The following is a 19,425-nucleotide window of genomic DNA, read 5'->3' on the forward strand; positions in this document are numbered from 1 at the left end:
AACTAATGGGGCAAATGGGTGTTCATGGGCAAAAGACTTACTAGGAATTTCGCAAAAGAAATCTAAACACATCAAAATGAGTGTATCTGTATTAACCATGTTTTTTAAAATTTTCTGTATTCTGACATCCGGGGCCTTGTTGACCTGCAGGGACGGATTGTCCTCCCCAGGGTCAGCTGGTTCCAACAGGAAGGAAACAGCTCACCCAGAGAGTGCACTTCAAATACAATCCAACCATCTGGAGCTGCACCCAACCACCTCCTGCCTGGGGCTCTCACATTCCAGGTCACTATCCACCTGTCCAGATAACCTCGGGGCCAGGTACCAGACAAGGAGAGACAGTGCCTCTGCCCCAAGAGCCTTTCAGACCTGCTTATCTGGCCTCTCCCGTTCCTGTGGAAACCACAGCAAAGGCTCTGGCTCAGCTGCTCCCTCTCCCTGCCTTCTGACAGACCTTGTTGCTGCAGTCCTGTGGCCACCCAAGGTGTGACGTGGTCCTTCCTCTAGGGAACTGTCAGAAACAGCACCTTCAATGGCAATCATCTCCTGACCTGTTTTCTTTACTATACCCCAAATTTCCTATTAACACACTGTATTTTAAAACATCTTCATTGGTAACCACAGAAACTCGAATTAAACTAAGTGTTGATGGATGTGCACAGCAGAAATGCTGATACACCGCTGGTGGAACTGCACCTCATTCCAGCCACTCTCAAAAACAGTGTGGCACATCTAGCAAGGTTGAAGACACACTTACTCCTAGGTGGGTCTATCCCAGAGAAACTCCTGTATGTTTGCAGTGGGATGGATACATGTTCAAAATATTCATAGCAGCACTGCCTTTAGTGGCAAAAATAGATAACACCCCACAAACTCATCAGTGATGGGACAGATAAATACAATAAAACATTCTACAGAAAATTAGATGATCATAAGTGTACACTACGATGTGGATGAACCTCTGGAACGTAACACCGAGTGGAAAAAAATAAGGGAAAATATATACAGTATGATTGCACTTACAGAAAGTGCAATACAATAGAAAATGAAACAACAAACCATTTAAACACACAGACATGCAGTGGTTGCGCGTGTGGGTGGGGAAGGCCATGGGATATGGGGAGTGATGGCTTTTTTCTTAAACTTGGTGGTGATTCCAGAGTGTTCACTGTAACGTTATTCTTCATACTCTGCACACACTTTTTGTTTCTACTGAATTCTTCATTTAAGCAATTCTTTAAAAAGATATAAAGACTAGTGTTATGACGGCATGACCCCGGGGCGTACCATCTTCACTGGTGTGGGGCTCCGTGCCAGCGTCCTGGTCCACTTCCTCCAGGGTGCCGTGCTCACTGTACGGGCTGTCGCTGTGGGGCGGAAATAGAAATCCATGTGAAGCCAAAGTGGAAAGAATTTCAGAAATGAACAATTGCTACTGCAAGGCAAAACAGAAGACTTGGAATGGCAGGACAGTTACTGGGCAGCCTTTGAATGGAATGCTGGAGCCTCCAACGAGTATCTGGTCCTGTGGGAGGGTGTGTCTTTGGTCTCTGACACAAAGGTCCTTTTACAAGTCTGTAAAGACAAAGTTAACTTGCAGACAACTTGTAGTGTTTACAAATAATTCTTACCCATAGAAATGAAAGTGTGTTGCGTTCTAGGGGAATATGACTTTTGCCCTATGGATGTACCAGTTTTTGTAAATTCATTCCAACATTCCTCACTTCATATAAATTGTTGGCTTTGAATAAAATGATTTCTTCTTTGAATTGATTGTATTTTTTCCATCTTTTCTTGACAGATGTTCACCATATATTTGTGTGAGAGTTATGATTTGATCCTTCAAAAAAACGTGCCCTTTACAACTACAACCCCCTCTCCTCAAATGCTTGCGGATAAATGGAACGTGTATTGGGCACAGATACAAACCTGACTTTACTGTTAAAACCCAATTACACTGTTGATGTTGGGTCACAAGAGTAACTACAGTATTGCTGATGCCCTGTTTGAACTGAGCAGTGCCCATGGAGAGCACTACGTATGGGGAAAGACATAGGCAAGCACGTGTAATGGCTGCAAGCCTCTTTATTATGGGGCTTTTATTCTGTAAAAAAGTAGCAACCACAAAAAGTCTAAGAGTACAACACATCAAATAATACTGATCAGACATCCACATACTTATTTATCTTCTCAGAGCCAAGCTCAGTCAGTACATAGTTACGTGCTCAAGTAAATATTTTTGCACCTAATTTCATGTGTAAAATTGCTGGATAAATAGTAGAACTGGCATCTGTCATACTTGTTGTTAATTTGGAAAGCAGTGCTTCTAGAAAGAGTCAACTCTCAGTTTTCTTAATGCATATGACCACACTGTGTTTTAAGATGTTACTGAGGTTTCAGTAAAAAAATAAGTGTATCTTTAGTTACTTAAGATCTTTCAGCTACTTATCCTACTTCTACTTAATCCCTGGTAAGGCAACGGAAACAGCGAGTTCCCAGGAGGGTGGAGAATGAAGGTTTAGACAAGTTTATTGCCAGCTGCTCCCACATCTGAGCTGTGCAGGGCAGCTTCTGAAATAGGCTGGGAGGTGGCTCCTGAGTGGGAGGGGCTCATGTGGGTTTTGGAATCAGACAGACCTGGGACGTCTCCAGTTACCATCAAGCATTGGCAGGCTCCTAGGTCTCTCTTAACTTACTTGGTAGAGTGATTGTGAGGAGTTAAAAGGTCATATGCATTGAGTAGCTGGCACGAGGTAGGGGCTCAAGAAATCATAGCTACTTTTATTGTATGTGATTTCCTAGAAACTGGAACCCACATATCAAATAGTGAACATATACCTTTTAGGGTTTTCTATCATTGGTAGTATTTCTATCATTGGTAGTATTCAACACACTCTCCATTTTTTATCACTTTAATGAAATGTGTCTACACTGCTGTATTAAAAAAAAGTGATTACCAGAGGGAAAGGGGGTGTGGGGAGGTATAAGAGGGTAAAGGGGGTATAAATGCTGACTGAAGGAGATTGGACTTGGGGTAGTGAACACATAATACAACATACAGATGATACATTATAGACTTCTATACCTGAAACCTATATAATTGTATTAACCAATGTTGCCCTGATAAATTCAATTAAAAACAAATAAATAAAAAATAAAACATGATAAATTGTTATCCTAACAATATATTAATGTAATAAATTTGCTCAAAATAACCACAATTGTTTAGAGTAATATTAGTACAAATAAAAATACATTTGGTTGATAGAGCCTCTTTAAAAATGAGAATTTTGAAACCACTTTATATAGAATTAAAACTATTTCAGAACGAAAATAAAATCTGTCAATTCCAAGTTATCTTCTCTTGATGTAACAATAAAAATTAAAATAGCTCTATAGAATATCAAAACCTTTATTCTCTAGAAAAGCCATGGTAAGGAGGATGTATGTAAAAAGACCATCCTTGGGGAAAAGGAAGGGAGGAATACGAGTTTCTGTAACAAGAAGCCAGTGTTGTTGTGGGTCTGGGCATTCCAGTCCAGCTCAGGTGCTCCTACTGCTGCTGCTTTTTTGTCAATAGGAAGCAATGGCAGTTTATACTCAATTCTTTTTGTTAAAAAGCTGACATCTAGAATCCCACACAGTGCCCAGGCATCAGGACCCAGGTCTCACAATTTGGGGAGAGCTCCTCACCCTGGGATTCCAGCCCTCCCTTGGCCGTTACACAACTCACATTGGTGGGGAACCTGGCGACAAACCATTATTCCACTGCGATCTACTGCAAGTCAGCCCTTGACACAAGGGTTTGGAAAGGAAAGGAAAGGAAAGGAAAGGAAAGGAAAGGAAAGGAAAGGAAAGGAAAGGAAAGGGAGGGAGGGAGGGAGGGAGGGAGGAAGTTAATTGGTACCTATACTTTCATAATTTTCCCAGGAGGAGGAGGATTAACATTTTTGAACTTACCAGTAGTCATCTCCAGCCATACATTTCTCATAAACAGGGCCGTCCAGCTCTTTGGCATCTGGGAAAATGGTCTCATGGTGGATGATGATGGTTTTGACAATTTCATTCACATGAGCCTGGCAAGACACTTGATCCTGTATTTCTGGGACGGGCATCAATGTTGGGCCAAAGCAAATGGCCAGGTTATAAGGGTCCATCATGTTCTCATCACTGTATTGTGAAAGACTTGGGCAGGAAGCAAGGCAGGGTTATAAAAGAATAAGGGGGGAAAAAGAAAATCAATGTTTCGTAAGATATTCCATGTTCCAAAACACAGGGATCTAAAACATTTTCTGTTTGTTGTTGTTATTAGAATAAAACAATACTCCATCTTACTTTACGTTGGCTCAGAAAACACTGAAGAAAATAAGACTTACAACCCTTCAGCCAGATAGAAACTGAAAGGGAAGTGTAAGTCCTACTTACTTAATTAAGTGGTATTTTTCAAAGCCACAAGAGAACTTGAGATAATCTCTACTACGGTGGAAACGGGAATCCACTGAGTCTCATTGGTAAACATAATGGTCAGGCTCTAAGTGCAGCTTGCAGAAATCTGGGAAGGACAGTAGCAACGCCACAAAGCTTTGCTACTAGGGGGAATACTTTTGCTACTGGTTTTGAATAGGGGGAGATCTTTAAAACTGGTCTCCCCCTATTCAAAACCATCTCAGACTGCAGTCTTCTCCTATCAGTCTTGAGGAAAGCCTGGAGGAAAACAAAGCACCTATTCTTTGTAACCACTGAGAGCAAGCAAACAACTCCAAATACCGGAATTTGCTTTTGGGTAAGAATACCAACATGAAGAGAAGGGGAGAAGAACCCTCAGTTCTCGAGTTCCATTTAAAGCTGGGACACTACAGACTTTTGGGAGATTTCCAGTTGTCTACTACTAATTTCTAAATTCAGTTCAGTGGATATTCGTAAGATATTTTCCACAGGTGACTCAAAATAAGCCAGCTCTTTATGCTGTGTGCCTAACACATGACCAAGGCACCGTTCCACCTGGAGATGCTATCTTTCAGTGTATAAAATGTCAATCTTGAAATGTAAAATCCCCCTGCACAGATGACAAATGGAAGGAGAAAGAAGATACCAAACTCCCTTTGTGAGACAGTGACAGACACAAAGAAACTGAGAAACCACATGACATGACACTTTACCCTCTTTTGGAAATAAGATAGCCTAGAAAAGAGAAAACACAAAAGCATAATTTCCACAGCCAACATATGTCTTTCCCTTCTGCCACTTCTCAAACATACGATCTTTTAAAAAAAAGTTCACAGTAACAGCCACGCTCATGTTACAGATCATCTTGAAAATGGATGCAGGGGGGAGTAGTGAGATTCAGAGTAAGAATGGTCTAATTTTCAAAAGACAAACTTAAGCTCCATGGGGAAAGTCAGTTAATCTTTCTGGGTCTTTAATTCAGTGCTGGCTTAAAAAGCGAAAACTTGACATAAAAATGTTATTTATGTATGTTTTGATTTCACAATTGAAAAAGAATAAGCAGATTCTCTTTTCAAAATTCCTGTCCCGAGCACCCTGCCCTGGGGGCTCCATCCTGTCCCCAAAGGAAGGCAGGTGCAGGGAGCCAGGGGGCATCTTTGGGTGGAAATGCTGGGAGCAATTCCAGCTGCCTGACCCTTGTCACACTGGCCATTCTTAAGCGATATGTGATGAGTTAGATTCAGGTTTCAAGAACTTCATTGATTCACAGCCTGCTTTCCTGGTCTGTTGTGGGTTATTGGTTCACAGTCAGCTTTGTTCAGGTGTATCGGGAGAATTGGACAGGGCAGCGGGGACAGAGAGGACCTGCAGGAATGCACGGCACTCCGTACCAGGGAATAGGAGGCACCGGCAAGTAAAGGTGAAAATGGCAAGCCTTCAGATTTTACAACTGCCTGGGTGACTAGGCTTAATATAAAAAAAAAAAAATGTTAAAAAAAATGTTTTTAAAAATTTCAGTTACAGTTTACACACAAAACTATATTAGTTTGAGGCACACAACACAGTGATTAGACTCAGTAGGCCTATTTTAAGGTGAAAATTTATGGCTTCTATTTAACCTAAACATAGTTTATACCCACTCCTCTAGATGCTGCTTGTTTCCAGTGGTGACTTCTGTACAAATGGGTCCTTTCTGTCATTTGTGGATGTTTCAGTTCCATTCTGGATAGTTCCCTGTCAGTACTTCCCCAGTGTATGCTACCAGGTTTGTAGGGTCAGCCTGAGTGGGCATGATTTTGGGAACAGTCAACAGGGTTGTAAAAAAAAAAAATCCCCATGGCTTTGGAGAACTCAAAGCCTCTAGTGAAATGAGAAGAGAACACATCCTAATTTTAGGAAGGGAGAAGCCATGCCAGGATGAGAAGGCAAGTCCCCAAGCTAGCTGCCCTGGATTTATTTGCAATCGCTTAACTGAAACACTGAAGAGCAAGGAGACTCTGAGATACAACTTGGGGAAGATATGCTTAAAACAGAGCCCCTGTATCAGTACTGAAAATCAAACTGCTTAAATTAAAAGCGGTTTCTTCAAAAATAAGCAGTGATTTTTAAGACTTCTGTTACATTTTAAAAAGAGGTTTTAGAGATAACTTTTGCTTAAAAAGGTCTCATTATACTGAATTTGCAGAAATTCTTTTCTGGGTCTGTGTATAAGCCTCTTCTACAATTCCCCTCCTTCCCTGACTACAACGTTAAAAACCACAGAAATTTTCTGCAGTGAATAGGTGGCTTACCTCATTTTGACAAAAACATTCATGACATTCATTAGCTTTGGATGAAAGTTTGAAATACACATATTTCACCAAAAGTGTTCTTTTTAGTTATATTTGTATAATTTTGCATTTTTGACCAGCTTTTCCACACCTTTCATCTATCACACGATGACCTTGATGTGATGAGGGAAAAGGTCCCTTCAGTCTGTATTCAATCATCTGGTGCTGTGCTGATAAGTGAACCCAGCGTACATTTTACATTTTGCAGAACCCAGGAACAAAGACAGTGTTCAGAGCTGTGCCAGTAGAGTTAAGATGGGCATTTTGGTATTAGGGTACTTACTGATTGAGGAAGGCAAAGAGGTACCTCATCACTATAAGGACCGACCTGGGCAAGGTCAGAAGGAGCTTGCGGATGTGAAGCGCCCTCTCATAGAGATTATCGACTCCTGCAGACAGAAGCGGGCATGGTGAGGATCCTTTCACTTGCCACATTTAAAGCACAACACTGTAGGACCAAATTTTACATGTGAACATAAGCAGTCCTCGGACCTTGGGTGAAATGTAGCCATAACCAGCAGAGTGAGTAAGTGACCAGTCTGGGAGTAACGCCATTCCTGAAGGCTTCTCCTCTGACCCACCCTCGCTCCCTCTGACTTCCATGGTCTCAGCCTTGCACAAGTCAGAGTCTTCTAGATTTAAAAATAATTTTTCACTTGCTGCTATTTCTAGATCTTGCATCTGATAAGGTTTCAACTCCTTTTTCGCTCCATGTTAACTAGATTACCTTTGGGGGATGTTCTCCTTCACCCCATTATTCATGGATTTGTCATACATTTATTTTTCTGTTACTATGATTCAGGCAGTCCCTTCTCTGAAACTACCGTAGTATTTTATTTATATGATTTTTACTTCGCAATATATCATTTCATCAATTTTTAAACAAAATATTTTAGGAGAGCCTACTTGGTTTTAAGCACAGAGTTAGGCATTAGGAGTACATCAGTGATAGGGTTCCTGCTCTCACAGAACGTACACCCTGGTGTTTCCAGCTATTTATTCCCTTATCCTGCCTTCCCTGTAGGATGGTGAGCTCTCTGAAGAGAGGGGTATCTGGGACTTTCTAGTATCATTTTACCTCTTTACCAGGAATATATATTGTCCAAAGCATCTCAGTATTAAAGTGCTTATGATCAACAGCAAAAAGGTTCCTGTTAATAATCCATTATCTGCATAATGGTCTGTATTTTACAGTGTATTTTCAGATTCATTACCTAATTTAATGTGGAAAACAATACTGTGCAATGGGCATGGCATGCACTGTCATCCACACGTAATGGACTGGGAAAATGAGAACTGGGGGAGTGGCTTATCCAAGGTCAGCGGACTAGAGGGGCAGAGCTGGGACTAGAACCTGTGTTTTGTTTCCTAAGTCTGGTTGTCTTTCTTGGATTTCAAGCTATCTTTATGAAGTACAACTTTGAACACATCCAATAAGCACACATATGAGAAAAACTTTTCAAAAAAATTTAAAGCTTACTATAATTTCTTATTACTACATTTATTCTTTAATTGCTCTTGGGATATTCATGTATCCTGCTTGAAAGGCTTTAGCTTCTGACAGTATAGCCAACTGAATCTCTTTCCACTTCTCAGATTTCCTTTTTTTTTCACCTCCTCCCATACACAAATGAAGTTTTCACTCCCCAAGGATCTCTACCTGGTTCTCTTTAACAGCAACCTCATCCAGCCCCAAGGTTAGGGTACCACTCTTACGGAGATGGTTATCTCAGCTTCATTTTTCTTACTCGTGTGGGACATAATAAGCCTTGTTGTTTCTACCCCCCTGAATATCTATCTCCATGCCATTTCCTAATTGAAATCTTTATTATTTCTACTGGACCATCACAGTACTCTCCTTGACTCAGTTTCCTATTCTAATTCTTCTTAAACCCAGGGTTCTCAACTTTGACTTGGAATCACAGAAGGAGATTTAAAAAATGCTGATGCCCAAGATTCTTCTATGCAGCCCAGGCTGAGAGCCACTGCCTCACTTACTCGTGCCAAGCACAGGTCCCCGAAATCTCAAGTGCTGACCCCACCTACTTCCCACTTATCAAACCACCCAGTTACCTAGGCATTTTATTTTTCTATCTGCATGGCTGAAAAAGTGAACAGTGTATTAGGAATGTTCTCATTTAACCATTGATGAATTTGCGAAACAACAAATAATTGATCAGTATCCTTGGGACAAATCACTTTCATTCCCATCGTTGAGTATGCCACAGCCGGAACTATTGCTGTCAATTTGTAGAAAATGGAGTTTTGGAAACTCTAATCAGAAAGTAAGTCAAATATGATCATCCAATTAACATTCCTATAACACTTTGAACTTTTCAACATAAACCTATAATTAATAATAATGTGATTTCAGTAATATTGAAATAAGTACATTTATATCCTGACTTAATTTGTAAAGTATTTCAGAATGAGAAAACTATAAATGAACAATGTAGGTTACGGGCACATCTGTTGAATTTAAGTACTTTGTTTAATTTACTTTCCATGCAATGATCTTGATTTTTTTTTCTGAAAAGCAGGAATAAAGGGCTTTAAAAAAAGTTACTAAACAAGGATGTAAATTTACTCAGGCCACAAGAACTCAATAATGAAATTTACCATTGTTTCCACCTAGTTCAGCCCTAGGGTCTCAGTAGGACCAAAACACATCCCAGAGTCACCTGTGTGTCTCCCACAACAGCATCACGGGCCACTCAGCAAACCCACATTGCAGAGAGAGGAGCTGAAATACCCACAGAAGCAGTAATGTACAACTCACTGAGAGTTTAATGGGGAGGGGAGGAGGGGGTCATTTGGCATCTATAAATGCTATATATTTAGGGATAGCTAGATTACTGTTTCATTATCTAAAATTAAATCATTAAAAGGTTATTATCTGAAATAACTGATTTTTTAAAAGAAATGACCGTTGCTCCTTTCAGTTAATATAATTTAGCATACCTGTATCTAGAAAGTCTATCTCAACAAACAAACAAAATCTCTCAAAGGTGAAATTATATATACAAAGAGTCATTCTTAAAGGTATACATTGAAAAAAAGAAGAGTATACATTGAGATTTACTAGCATTTATTCCCTTGGTCATTAAAAATTGTGTGTGCATAAATGACTTTACATTCATGTCTCAAAACAAAGCAGTCACAAAGTTTAACATATTAATGTAAATAATAAACTATAAAGATGAATTGTCCCATTAATGGTCCCCTGAATGGCAATATCTTCTACTCTTTTCCAGCCACTTATAGAGCCATATAAAGGTATAGTTTAAAACAAAACAACAACACAAAACTCTGCCATTGTTTACTGAGGATCTGGGAATATTTCAAGAGTTAAGTGTACTGCTTCTCCAAGCTAATCCTCAGTGTAAGGTTATGGTCAACTATCAGCTAGAGGTTCTCAGCAGCTGGAAACTAGCTTTGGGGTCTTAAAGAAAAAAGAAAAGGAAAAGAAAGAATGCAAAAGGAACACGTTTCAATGCATTGTTGATCTTTAATCTTCGTCAAATCCCATAGGGTGCAAGTCATTTTCAGGCTAGAAGAGGACACAGGCGTTACTTTCAAGGGGCTTAATGTGATTTGAAGGTCCTCTAGTTTCTTTCTCTCAGTTCTAAATTTAGTTCCCTTACCTCATAAAGACAGTTTCAAATTTTATTTTAAAAGAATTGGGGCAACAAATATTTACATATCAACTCCATACCACCATTATTCATAATAGCCAGAAGGCAGAATAGCCTATATGTTCATTGATGGAAAGATGGAATATATATTTGATAAAATATTATTCAGCCTTAAAAAAGGAATGGCATTCTTATATACACTACAAACTGAATAAACCTTGAAGCCATTATGCTAAGTAAAATAAGCCAGACACAAAAAGACAAGTATTGTATGATTCCAGTTATACAATGTATCTAGAATAAATTCATAGAGACAAAAACCAGAATGGTGCTTGACAGAAATTAGGAGAAGGGAGAAATACATAGTTTTTGCTTAATTGATACAAAGTTTCAATCTGGGATAACAAAAAATATCTGGAGATGAATGGTTTAAGGGCCCAAAACTACATTAAAAACAGTTAAAATGATAAATTTTTATGTTATGTGTATTTTACCACAATTAAAAATAAAGATTGGGAAAGGGTACTACGAGATGCAAATGAAAGATTTAAGAGAGAAAAGCAACAGGAATGAAAGACACGTGACACCAAAAAGACCAGCTAAAGTTCAGTGAGTCAGGCATACTTTCTCTGCACCTACAGTAAACACAAATCAAAGCAAACCGGAGTGGCTGGCGTTCCTGAATTAGTAGCTAATCTCTCTGTTGCAAAGACGTCAGAAACCACGATGGCTGTGAGCAGGACTTGGGCATTACCTGACTGGTTGCTCAACAGGCTTGCAGCATGCACCCCTCAGCCATCTTACTCTGGCACAAATGACTCATTTAGTCTCCCGAGTCCAGGTTGCTAAGGACACTCTGATTAATGGGCATCCCTGCTGACTGTGAATTTGGCAATTCAGGTCTTTCTTAATTTTAAGCTGCATGAAAAGATAGATCTTTCCTTCCCTCCAGGAAAGTTGTCAGTGAGGAAAACCAGTGTTTCACTTGAATTTCCTTTATGCTGGGCTTTGTTTCCACAATTCAGATCTTATGTAATTAGGTAAAAGTAGCATTCATCCAATCTTGGTCATGTGCTCTAAGCTCTGCAGGCTAATTTATGTTCCTTTTCTAGCACGGCAAGGTTCCCATGTCAAAAATCCCAACTTCCCAGCGTGGGGGTTTGACAGCTCTGTGTAAATGCATGTGAAAGATTCCCCACAAAGCACAAGATGCTTAGAAAACGGCAAAAAGTTCAAATGGCCTTTATTGGAAAGTACTAGTTCTTCTGTGGCACTACTTGCATAAATATTGGTTGACAGAAGACAAATAATAAATCACAAGATGCAAATTTAACCTCAGGTATGAAGACAGAGAAGGAAATTAATGGCCACCTTTAAAATGGTTTAAGAGCTAGCACACAAACATTTCTGAGCTCTACAGCCCCAAAAGCAGCATTCAAGGTGAATTTAATAGGCTGGGCAGTTAGGTTCACTGTTAGGTTCTAATAATATCAAAGAATTAAATAATTTGTGTATATAATAGTGAGAAAAACGAAGAGCTGTTCTAGTACATCTGGATGGATCTTAGCCTAGTCTTGAGATGAGATACCAGCTGCTGTTCTAGATAAGGAAGGAAATGCTAGCAACTCTCACTAACTATTAATAGATTGACTTCTGTGAATTAAGCCATTGTGCTCTTTCCTAGTTAATTAGTAACACTGTAAAAATATATATATAATGTTTCTCCTTCTGCTGAATTATCATGTTATAGTAAGTGAAGAAACTGAGTCTTAGCCTAGGAAGCTTTATCTATTCAGTTCAGATACTAAGCCTAGAAAACATTATTAAGCATAAAAGAAAATTGTTATAATACATCAAAAAAATTTAGAGTTCAGAGAGAAAACTGCCATGTTTGCAATGAAGCTGAAATAGTTTTTAGTAACAAAAACATACACTAGAGTACTAGAAAAAGAATTCAAAAGCTTTTTAAATGAAAAAATTAAAACAAGCAAATAGATTTATATACTAAGAGTCTCATCATAGTATTTTATATCATTGTAAAATTCCTGAAAACAATCTAAGTTTCTAAAACTATGGAATTTGTTAAATATAATAAAAAACATTATATGGCAACTAAAATCTGTATTTTGAAAATATTTACTTACATGGGGAAACATTAATAATATTAAATTTAAAAGTGGTTTATAAATAGCAAATATAGTATGATAAAGTTTTTAATGACAGATTTCATGAGATATAATTTATATATCATGTAACTCACACATTTAAAGTGTACAATTCAAGAAATCCAAGATGGCAGAGGAGTAAGTGGAAGCTACATTAACCTTTTCCAGAACCAAACGAGTTACAACTAAATTGTAGAGAAGTCATCCTGAATAACCACCTGAACACTAGCTGGGAGAAGCCTTATAACCACGGACAGAGAGAAGAAACCCCTTCACCACAGTGTGACTGGTAGAGAGTGTACAGGAGCTGTGAGAGGGCAGGCTGGGCTCCCATGGGCAGTAGCTGAAGTTCTGGAGGGAATTTCAGCAGCCAGGGTGGGAAGTTACCCCTGAGAAGTATGGGGTCTAAACTCCAACCTGGGCTCCCCAGCCTACAGCACCAGAGCTGTAAAGGGACCCAGATAACAGCCAATAATGAAAGGAGCAGAATTTCTGTTTGCCAGAGAGAGATGGCTGGAGACACTGAGAGCATCTTAAAAGGCCAATGCACAAAATTTCATTTGCAGCCACTTACTCTGGGCTCCTGCAAGGGAGGGCAGAGTGGACTAGAGACACTTGAGGAGAGTCTGGGGCTGGTGACTCTGGGGAGAGAACTGAAGGAACAGTCACCAGGATACCTGTGCTGAGTCATTCCCCATCCTGCAGAAGCCACCTTTCTCAGGCACAGGACTCCTCTCCAAGTAGCATCAACCTGAAGGGAAGCAATAGCCCTGCGTGCAGGAATTATTCTGCCCTGTGATGCTTCAGCCAGGTTGCTGATTACAACTTAAGGCTATATTTCTGATCAGTTTAACAACTGAGACTGAAAATACAAAGAAGCAGCCAAAAGGAGAAAACAAAGAAACAAGCCCCAAATAAAAGAACAAGAGAATTTTCCAGAAGAACAGTTAGTTGAAATGGAGGCAAGCAATTTACCAGATAGAGTTTAGAGTAATGATTATAAGGAAAATCAACAGCATGAAAAAAAGACAGAAACCATTAAAAAAATGACCAGTCAGAAATAGAGAATGCAATATCTGAAATAAAAAAACACATCGGAAGGAATAAACAGTAGGTCAGACGAAGCAGGGGATTGCATTAGTGTTTTGGAAGACAAGGTAGAAAAAAGCACCTAGGCAGAGCAGCAAAAAGAAAAAAGAATTTAAAAAATGAGGAGAACTTAAGAAACATTTTGAACAACATGAGACAGAACAATATCCACATTATGGGAATACCAGAAAGAGAAGGGAGCAGGCAAGGGATTGAGAACCCATTTAAAGAAATAATGACTAAAAACTTCCCTAACCGGGTGAAGGAAAAAGTCACACAAGTCCAAGAAGCTCACAGAGTTCCAAATAAGTTGGACCCAAAGAAGCCTCCGTCAAGATACATCATAATTAAAATGACAAGGCTTAAAGACAAGGAAAGAATCCTAGAAGCCGTAAGAGAAAAGCAGGTAGTTACCTACAAGGGAGCACCAACTAGACTGTCAAGCTGATTTCTCAACAGAAACATTTCAGGACAAAAGGGAGTGGCGTGAAATACTCAAGGTGATGAAAAGCAAGGACCTACAACCAATGCTACTTTAACCAGCAAGCTTATCATTTAAAATTGAAAGAGAAATAAGGAGCTTCCCAGACGAGAAAAAGCTAAAGGAGTTTGTTAACAACAAACCAATACTGCAACAAATTTTAAAGGGCTTGCTTTAAGAAGAAGAAGAAAAAGCAAAAGAAAAAAATGAAAATAGCCAAACAACAAAATGGCACTATATATATACACATATCTATCAATAATCATCTTAAATGTAAATGGCTTAAATTCTCCAACCAAAAGACTGGAGATAAGATAACTGAATGGATAAGAAAACAAGATCCACATATATGCAGCCTCCAAGAGACCCACCTCAGATCAAAAGATACACACATACTAAAAGTAAAGGCATGGAAAAAGATAGTTTGTTCAAATGGAAAGGAAAAAAAAAAGCTGGGATAGCAGTACTTATATCCAACAAAATAGACTTTAAAACCAATGCAACAGTAAGAGACAAAGGACACTGCATAATGAAAAAGGGAAGACTCCAACAAGAGGATATAACCCTAGTAAACATTTACACACCTAACAAAGGAGCACCTAAATTTCTGAAGCAAATATTGATGGACAGAAAGGGAGAGACTGACAGAAATACACAGTCAGGGTTTTGACACTCCATTGATCTCAATGAATATATTTTCCAGGCAGAAAATCAACAAGGAGACAGTGGTCTTAAATGATACATTAAATCAAGTGGGTTTATTTGGTATCTTCAGAGTATTTCACTCCAAAGTAGCAGAATATATGTACTTTTCAAGTGCACATGGAATGTTTTCTAGGACAGACCACGCTAGGACACAAAATAAGTCTCAATAAATTTAAGAAGACTGAAATCATATCAAGGATACTCTCTGACTACAATGCTATGAAACTAGAAATAAATCACATGAACACTGAAAGACACACAGATATGGAAGCTAAATAACATGTTATTAAAAAATGAATGGGTCAACAATGAGATCAAGGAAGAAATCAAAAGAGGACTTAGGCCAAGATGGAGGCATAGGTAGATATACTTTGCCTCCTTGTACAACCAGAAAAAAAACAAAAAACAAAAAAAAACAAACAACACATTTAAAAACAAAAAATAACCAGAACTGCCAGAAAATTGAATTGTATAAAAGTCCAACAACTAAGGAGTTAAAGAAGAAAAATTCATGCAGACAGGTAGGAGTGGCAGAGACAGGCAGCTGGGGTGGAGAGGACATGTGGCAAGGTGGCAGCTGGTGGACCAGACCAGGGCACACAATGCTGCGGCTGGCAGACTGGGTGGTCCCACATTTGTGAGCAGGAACAATGGGATGTGGATAGACCTTGCAACCCGGGTTCCAGTATGGGGAAATAAAGCCTCAAAACCTCTGACCAAAAAAATCTGTGGGGTTGAGGCGGCAGGAGAAACTCCCAGTCTCACAGGAGAGTTCATTGCAGAGGCCCATGGGGTCCTAGAGCACACACAAAAACACCCTGCTGGGAATCAACACCAGAAGGGTCCAGTTTGCTTGTGGGTAGTGAAGGAAGTGACTGAAAGCTGAGCAAGCAGCATTGTTCCTTCTCGGACCCCTCTCTCACAAACGGGATCACAACACAGTGACATGGGTTGCTCTGCCCTCTTGAATACCTAAGGCTCTGCCCCTTGCCATGTAACAGGTGCACTGAGACAAAAAAAAAAATGGCCCAAATGAAAGAACAGATCAAAGCTCCAGAAAAAATACAACTAAGCGATAAAGAGATAACCAACCTATCAGATGCAGAGCTCAAAACACTGGTAATCAGGATGCTCACAGAAATGGTTGAGGATGGTCACAACACAGAGGAAAAAGTGAAGGCTGTACAAAGTAAAATAAAGAGAACCAACAGTAAAAGGAAGGAAACCAGGACTCAAATCAATGATTTGGAGCATAAGGAAGAAATAAACATTCAACCAGAACAGAGTGAAGAAACAAGAATTCAAAAAAAATGAGGAGAGTCTTAGGAACCTCTGGGACAACTTTAAACATTCCAACATCCGAATCATAGGGGTACCAGAAGGAGAAGAGGAAGACCAAGAGATGGAAAACTTCTTTGAAAACACAATGAAGGAGAACTTCCCCAATTTGGCAAAGAAAATAGACTTCCAGGAAGTCCAGGAAGCTCAGAGAGTCCCAAAGAAGTTGGACCCAAGGAGGAGCACACCAAGGCACATCGTAAGTACACTGCCCAAAATTAAAGATAAAGACAGAATCCTAGAAGCAGCAAGAGATAAGGAGACAGTGACCTACAAAGGAGTTCTCATCAGACTGTCAGCTGATTTCTCAAAAGAGACCTTACAGGCAAGAAGGGGCTGGAAAGAAGTATTCCAAGTCATGAAAGGCAAGGACCTACATCCAAGATTACTTTATCCAGCAAAGCTATCATTTAGAATGGAAGGCAGATAAAGTGCTTCTCAGATAAGGTAAGTTAAAGGAGTCAAGTTAAGTCAAGTTAAAGGAGTTCATCATCACCCAGCCCTTTTTATATGAAATGTTAAAGGGACTTATCTAAAGAAAAAGCAGATCAAAAATATAAACAGCAAAATGACAACAAACTCATATCTACCAACAACCAAACCCAAAAAAACAAAAACGAACAAAACAAACAACTAGAACAGGAACAGATCACAGACTAAAGATCACAGGGAGGGTTATCAGTGGGGAGGTGGCGGGGGAAGAATGTGGAAAAAGGTACAGGGAATAAGCATAAATGGTAGGTACAACATAGACAGGGGGAGGTTAAGAATAGTACAGGAAATGGAAAAACCGAAAAACTTACATGTATGATACATGGACATGAACTAAGGTGGGGGAATGGTGATTGGAGAGGGGTACAGGGCAGAGGGGAATAAAGGGGAGAAGAAAACAGGACAATTGTAATAGCATAATCAGTAAAATATATTTAAAAAAAGAAATCAAAAGATACCTTGAATGAAAGGAAAATGAGGACACAACAATTCAAAATCTGGGGGACACTGGGAAAGCAATCGTAAGAGGGAAATTCATTGCATTACAAGGCCTATAACAACAACAAAAAAAGAAGCTCAAATAAACAATCTAACTTCATATTTAAGGGAACTTAAAAAGGAATAACAACGTCCAAAGAGAACAAAAGGAAGAAAATAATAAAGATAAGAGCAGAAATAAATGAAAGAGTCTAAAGAAATGATACAAAGGAGCAATGAATCCAAGAGCTGCTTCTCTGAAAAGATAAACATACCGAGAAACTTTTACCCAGATTCATCAAGAAAAAAAAGGATCCAAATAAATAAAGTCAGAAACGAAAGAGGAGAAAAATCAACACCATAGAAATACAAAGGACTGTAAGAAAATACTATGAATAACCATATGCCATCACTAGACAACCTGGATGAAATGGATAAATTCCTAGAAACAGACAATCTTCCAAAAGTAAATCAGGAAAAATCAGAGAATCTGAATAGACAGTGAAAATGAAGCAATCATTTAAAAAACCCTCGACAACCAAAGCCCAGGACTGGATGACCTCACAGGTGAATTATATCAAACATTCCAAGAGGAAATAACATGTATCCTTTTCAAACTATTTCATAAAATTCAGGAGGAGGGAAGACTCCCAAACTCATTTTATGAGGTCAGCATTATCCTAATTTCAAAACCAGATAAAGACATTACAAAGAAAGAAAAACTTAGGCCAATATCCCTCATGAACATAGATACTAAAATCGTCTGCAAAATATTAGTAAACTGAATATAACAATGCATCAAAGAGATCATACACCATGATCAAGTGGGATTTATTCTGGGAATGTAAGGTTGGTGCAATATTCATAAATCAATAATTGTGATTTAGTACATAAACAAAATTTAAGGATAAAAACCACATGATCATATCAATAGATGCATAAAAAGCACTTGATAAAATCCAGCACCCATTTATGATAAAAATGCTCAGCAAAGTTACATTACAGGGGCTATACTTAAACATAATAAAGGCCATATATGACAACAAAGAAAACCCACTGCCAGCATCATACTCAACGGGCAAAAACTACACGTTCCTGTTAAGATCGGGAACAGACAGGGATGTCTGCTTTCACCTCTCTTATCCAGCATAGCACTGGAAGCCCTAATCACAGCAATCAGACAAGAAGAAATAAAAGGCATTGAAACTAGAAAGGAAGAAGTAAAACTGTCTTCACCTGTAGATGACATGATACTGTACATGGAGAACCCCAAACATTCCATCAAGAAACTACTAGAACTGATAAATGAATTCAGCAAAGTAGCAGGATACAAAATTAGTATCCAGAAATCAGTCACATTTTTATGGCTGATTACACCATACCAACAATGAACTACCAGAAAGGGAAATGAAGAAAACAATCCATTTACAATTGCTACAGAAAGAATAAAATACCTAGGAATAAACCTAATCAAGGATGTAAAAGACTGGTACTCGGTAAATTAGAAGACAATGAAGAAAGAAATTGAAGGAGACACAAATAAGTAGAAGCACATGTCTTTTCATGGATAGGAAGAATTAACATAGTTAAAATTTTCATACTACCCAAAGCACTCTATAGATTCAATGCAATTCCTATCAATATTCCAATGACATATTTCACTGAACTAGAACAAATATTTCAAAAATTTATGTGACACCACAAAAAGAGCTCACATAGCACCAGTGATCCTGAGAAAAAATAAAGTTGGAAGAATCATGACATCTAATATGAACTATACTATAAGGCCATAGTAATCAAAACAGCATGGTACTGGCATAAAAACAGATACACAGATCAAAAGAACAGAATAGAGAGCCCAGAAATAAACCTGCACCTTTACAGTTAATTGATGTTTGACAGAGGAAGCAGGCACATACAATGGGTTAAAGATAGTTTGTTCAATAAATGGTACTGGGAAAATTGGACAGATATATGCAGAAAAATAAAACTAGACCACCTTCTTATACCATATACAGGAGTAAATTAAAAATGGATCAAAGACTCAGATGTTAGACCCCAAACCATAAAAAGCATAAAAGAGGGAAAAATCTTGGACATTGCTGGTAGCAATGTTTTATCAGATATACCTCCCCAGGCAAGGGAAACAAATGAAAAAATAAACAAATGGAACTACATCAAACTAAAAAGTTTTTGCACAGCAAAGGAAATCATCAACAAAGTAAAAAGACAACCCACAGAATGGGAGAACATATTCGCTGATACAT

The 19,425-nt window shown here is 38.7% G+C and overlaps 1 protein-coding gene across 2 annotated transcripts in view; it reads right to left on the reverse strand.

The window, feature by feature from the left end:
- Window positions 1-19,425, reverse strand: part of SRGAP1 (SLIT-ROBO Rho GTPase activating protein 1) — a 263,884-nt gene that overhangs the window by 16,872 nt on the left and 227,587 nt on the right. For both annotated transcript variants that reach the window (XM_045829578.1, XM_045829577.1), the window contains exons 16-18: window positions 7,060-7,165; window positions 3,961-4,185; window positions 1,288-1,367 (exon numbers count right to left, since the gene is read on the reverse strand). In XM_045829578.1, the coding sequence (XP_045685534.1) occupies window positions 1,288-1,367; window positions 3,961-4,185; window positions 7,060-7,165 (411 nt within the window). The remainder of the gene's footprint in view (window positions 1-1,287; window positions 1,368-3,960; window positions 4,186-7,059; window positions 7,166-19,425) is intronic.

This window comes from Phyllostomus hastatus, unplaced genomic scaffold (assembly GCF_019186645.2).
Source record: "Phyllostomus hastatus isolate PE091 unplaced genomic scaffold, TTU_PhHast_1.1 phas_scaffold_93, whole genome shotgun sequence".
Classification (NCBI taxonomy): Eukaryota; Metazoa; Chordata; class Mammalia; order Chiroptera; family Phyllostomidae; genus Phyllostomus; species Phyllostomus hastatus.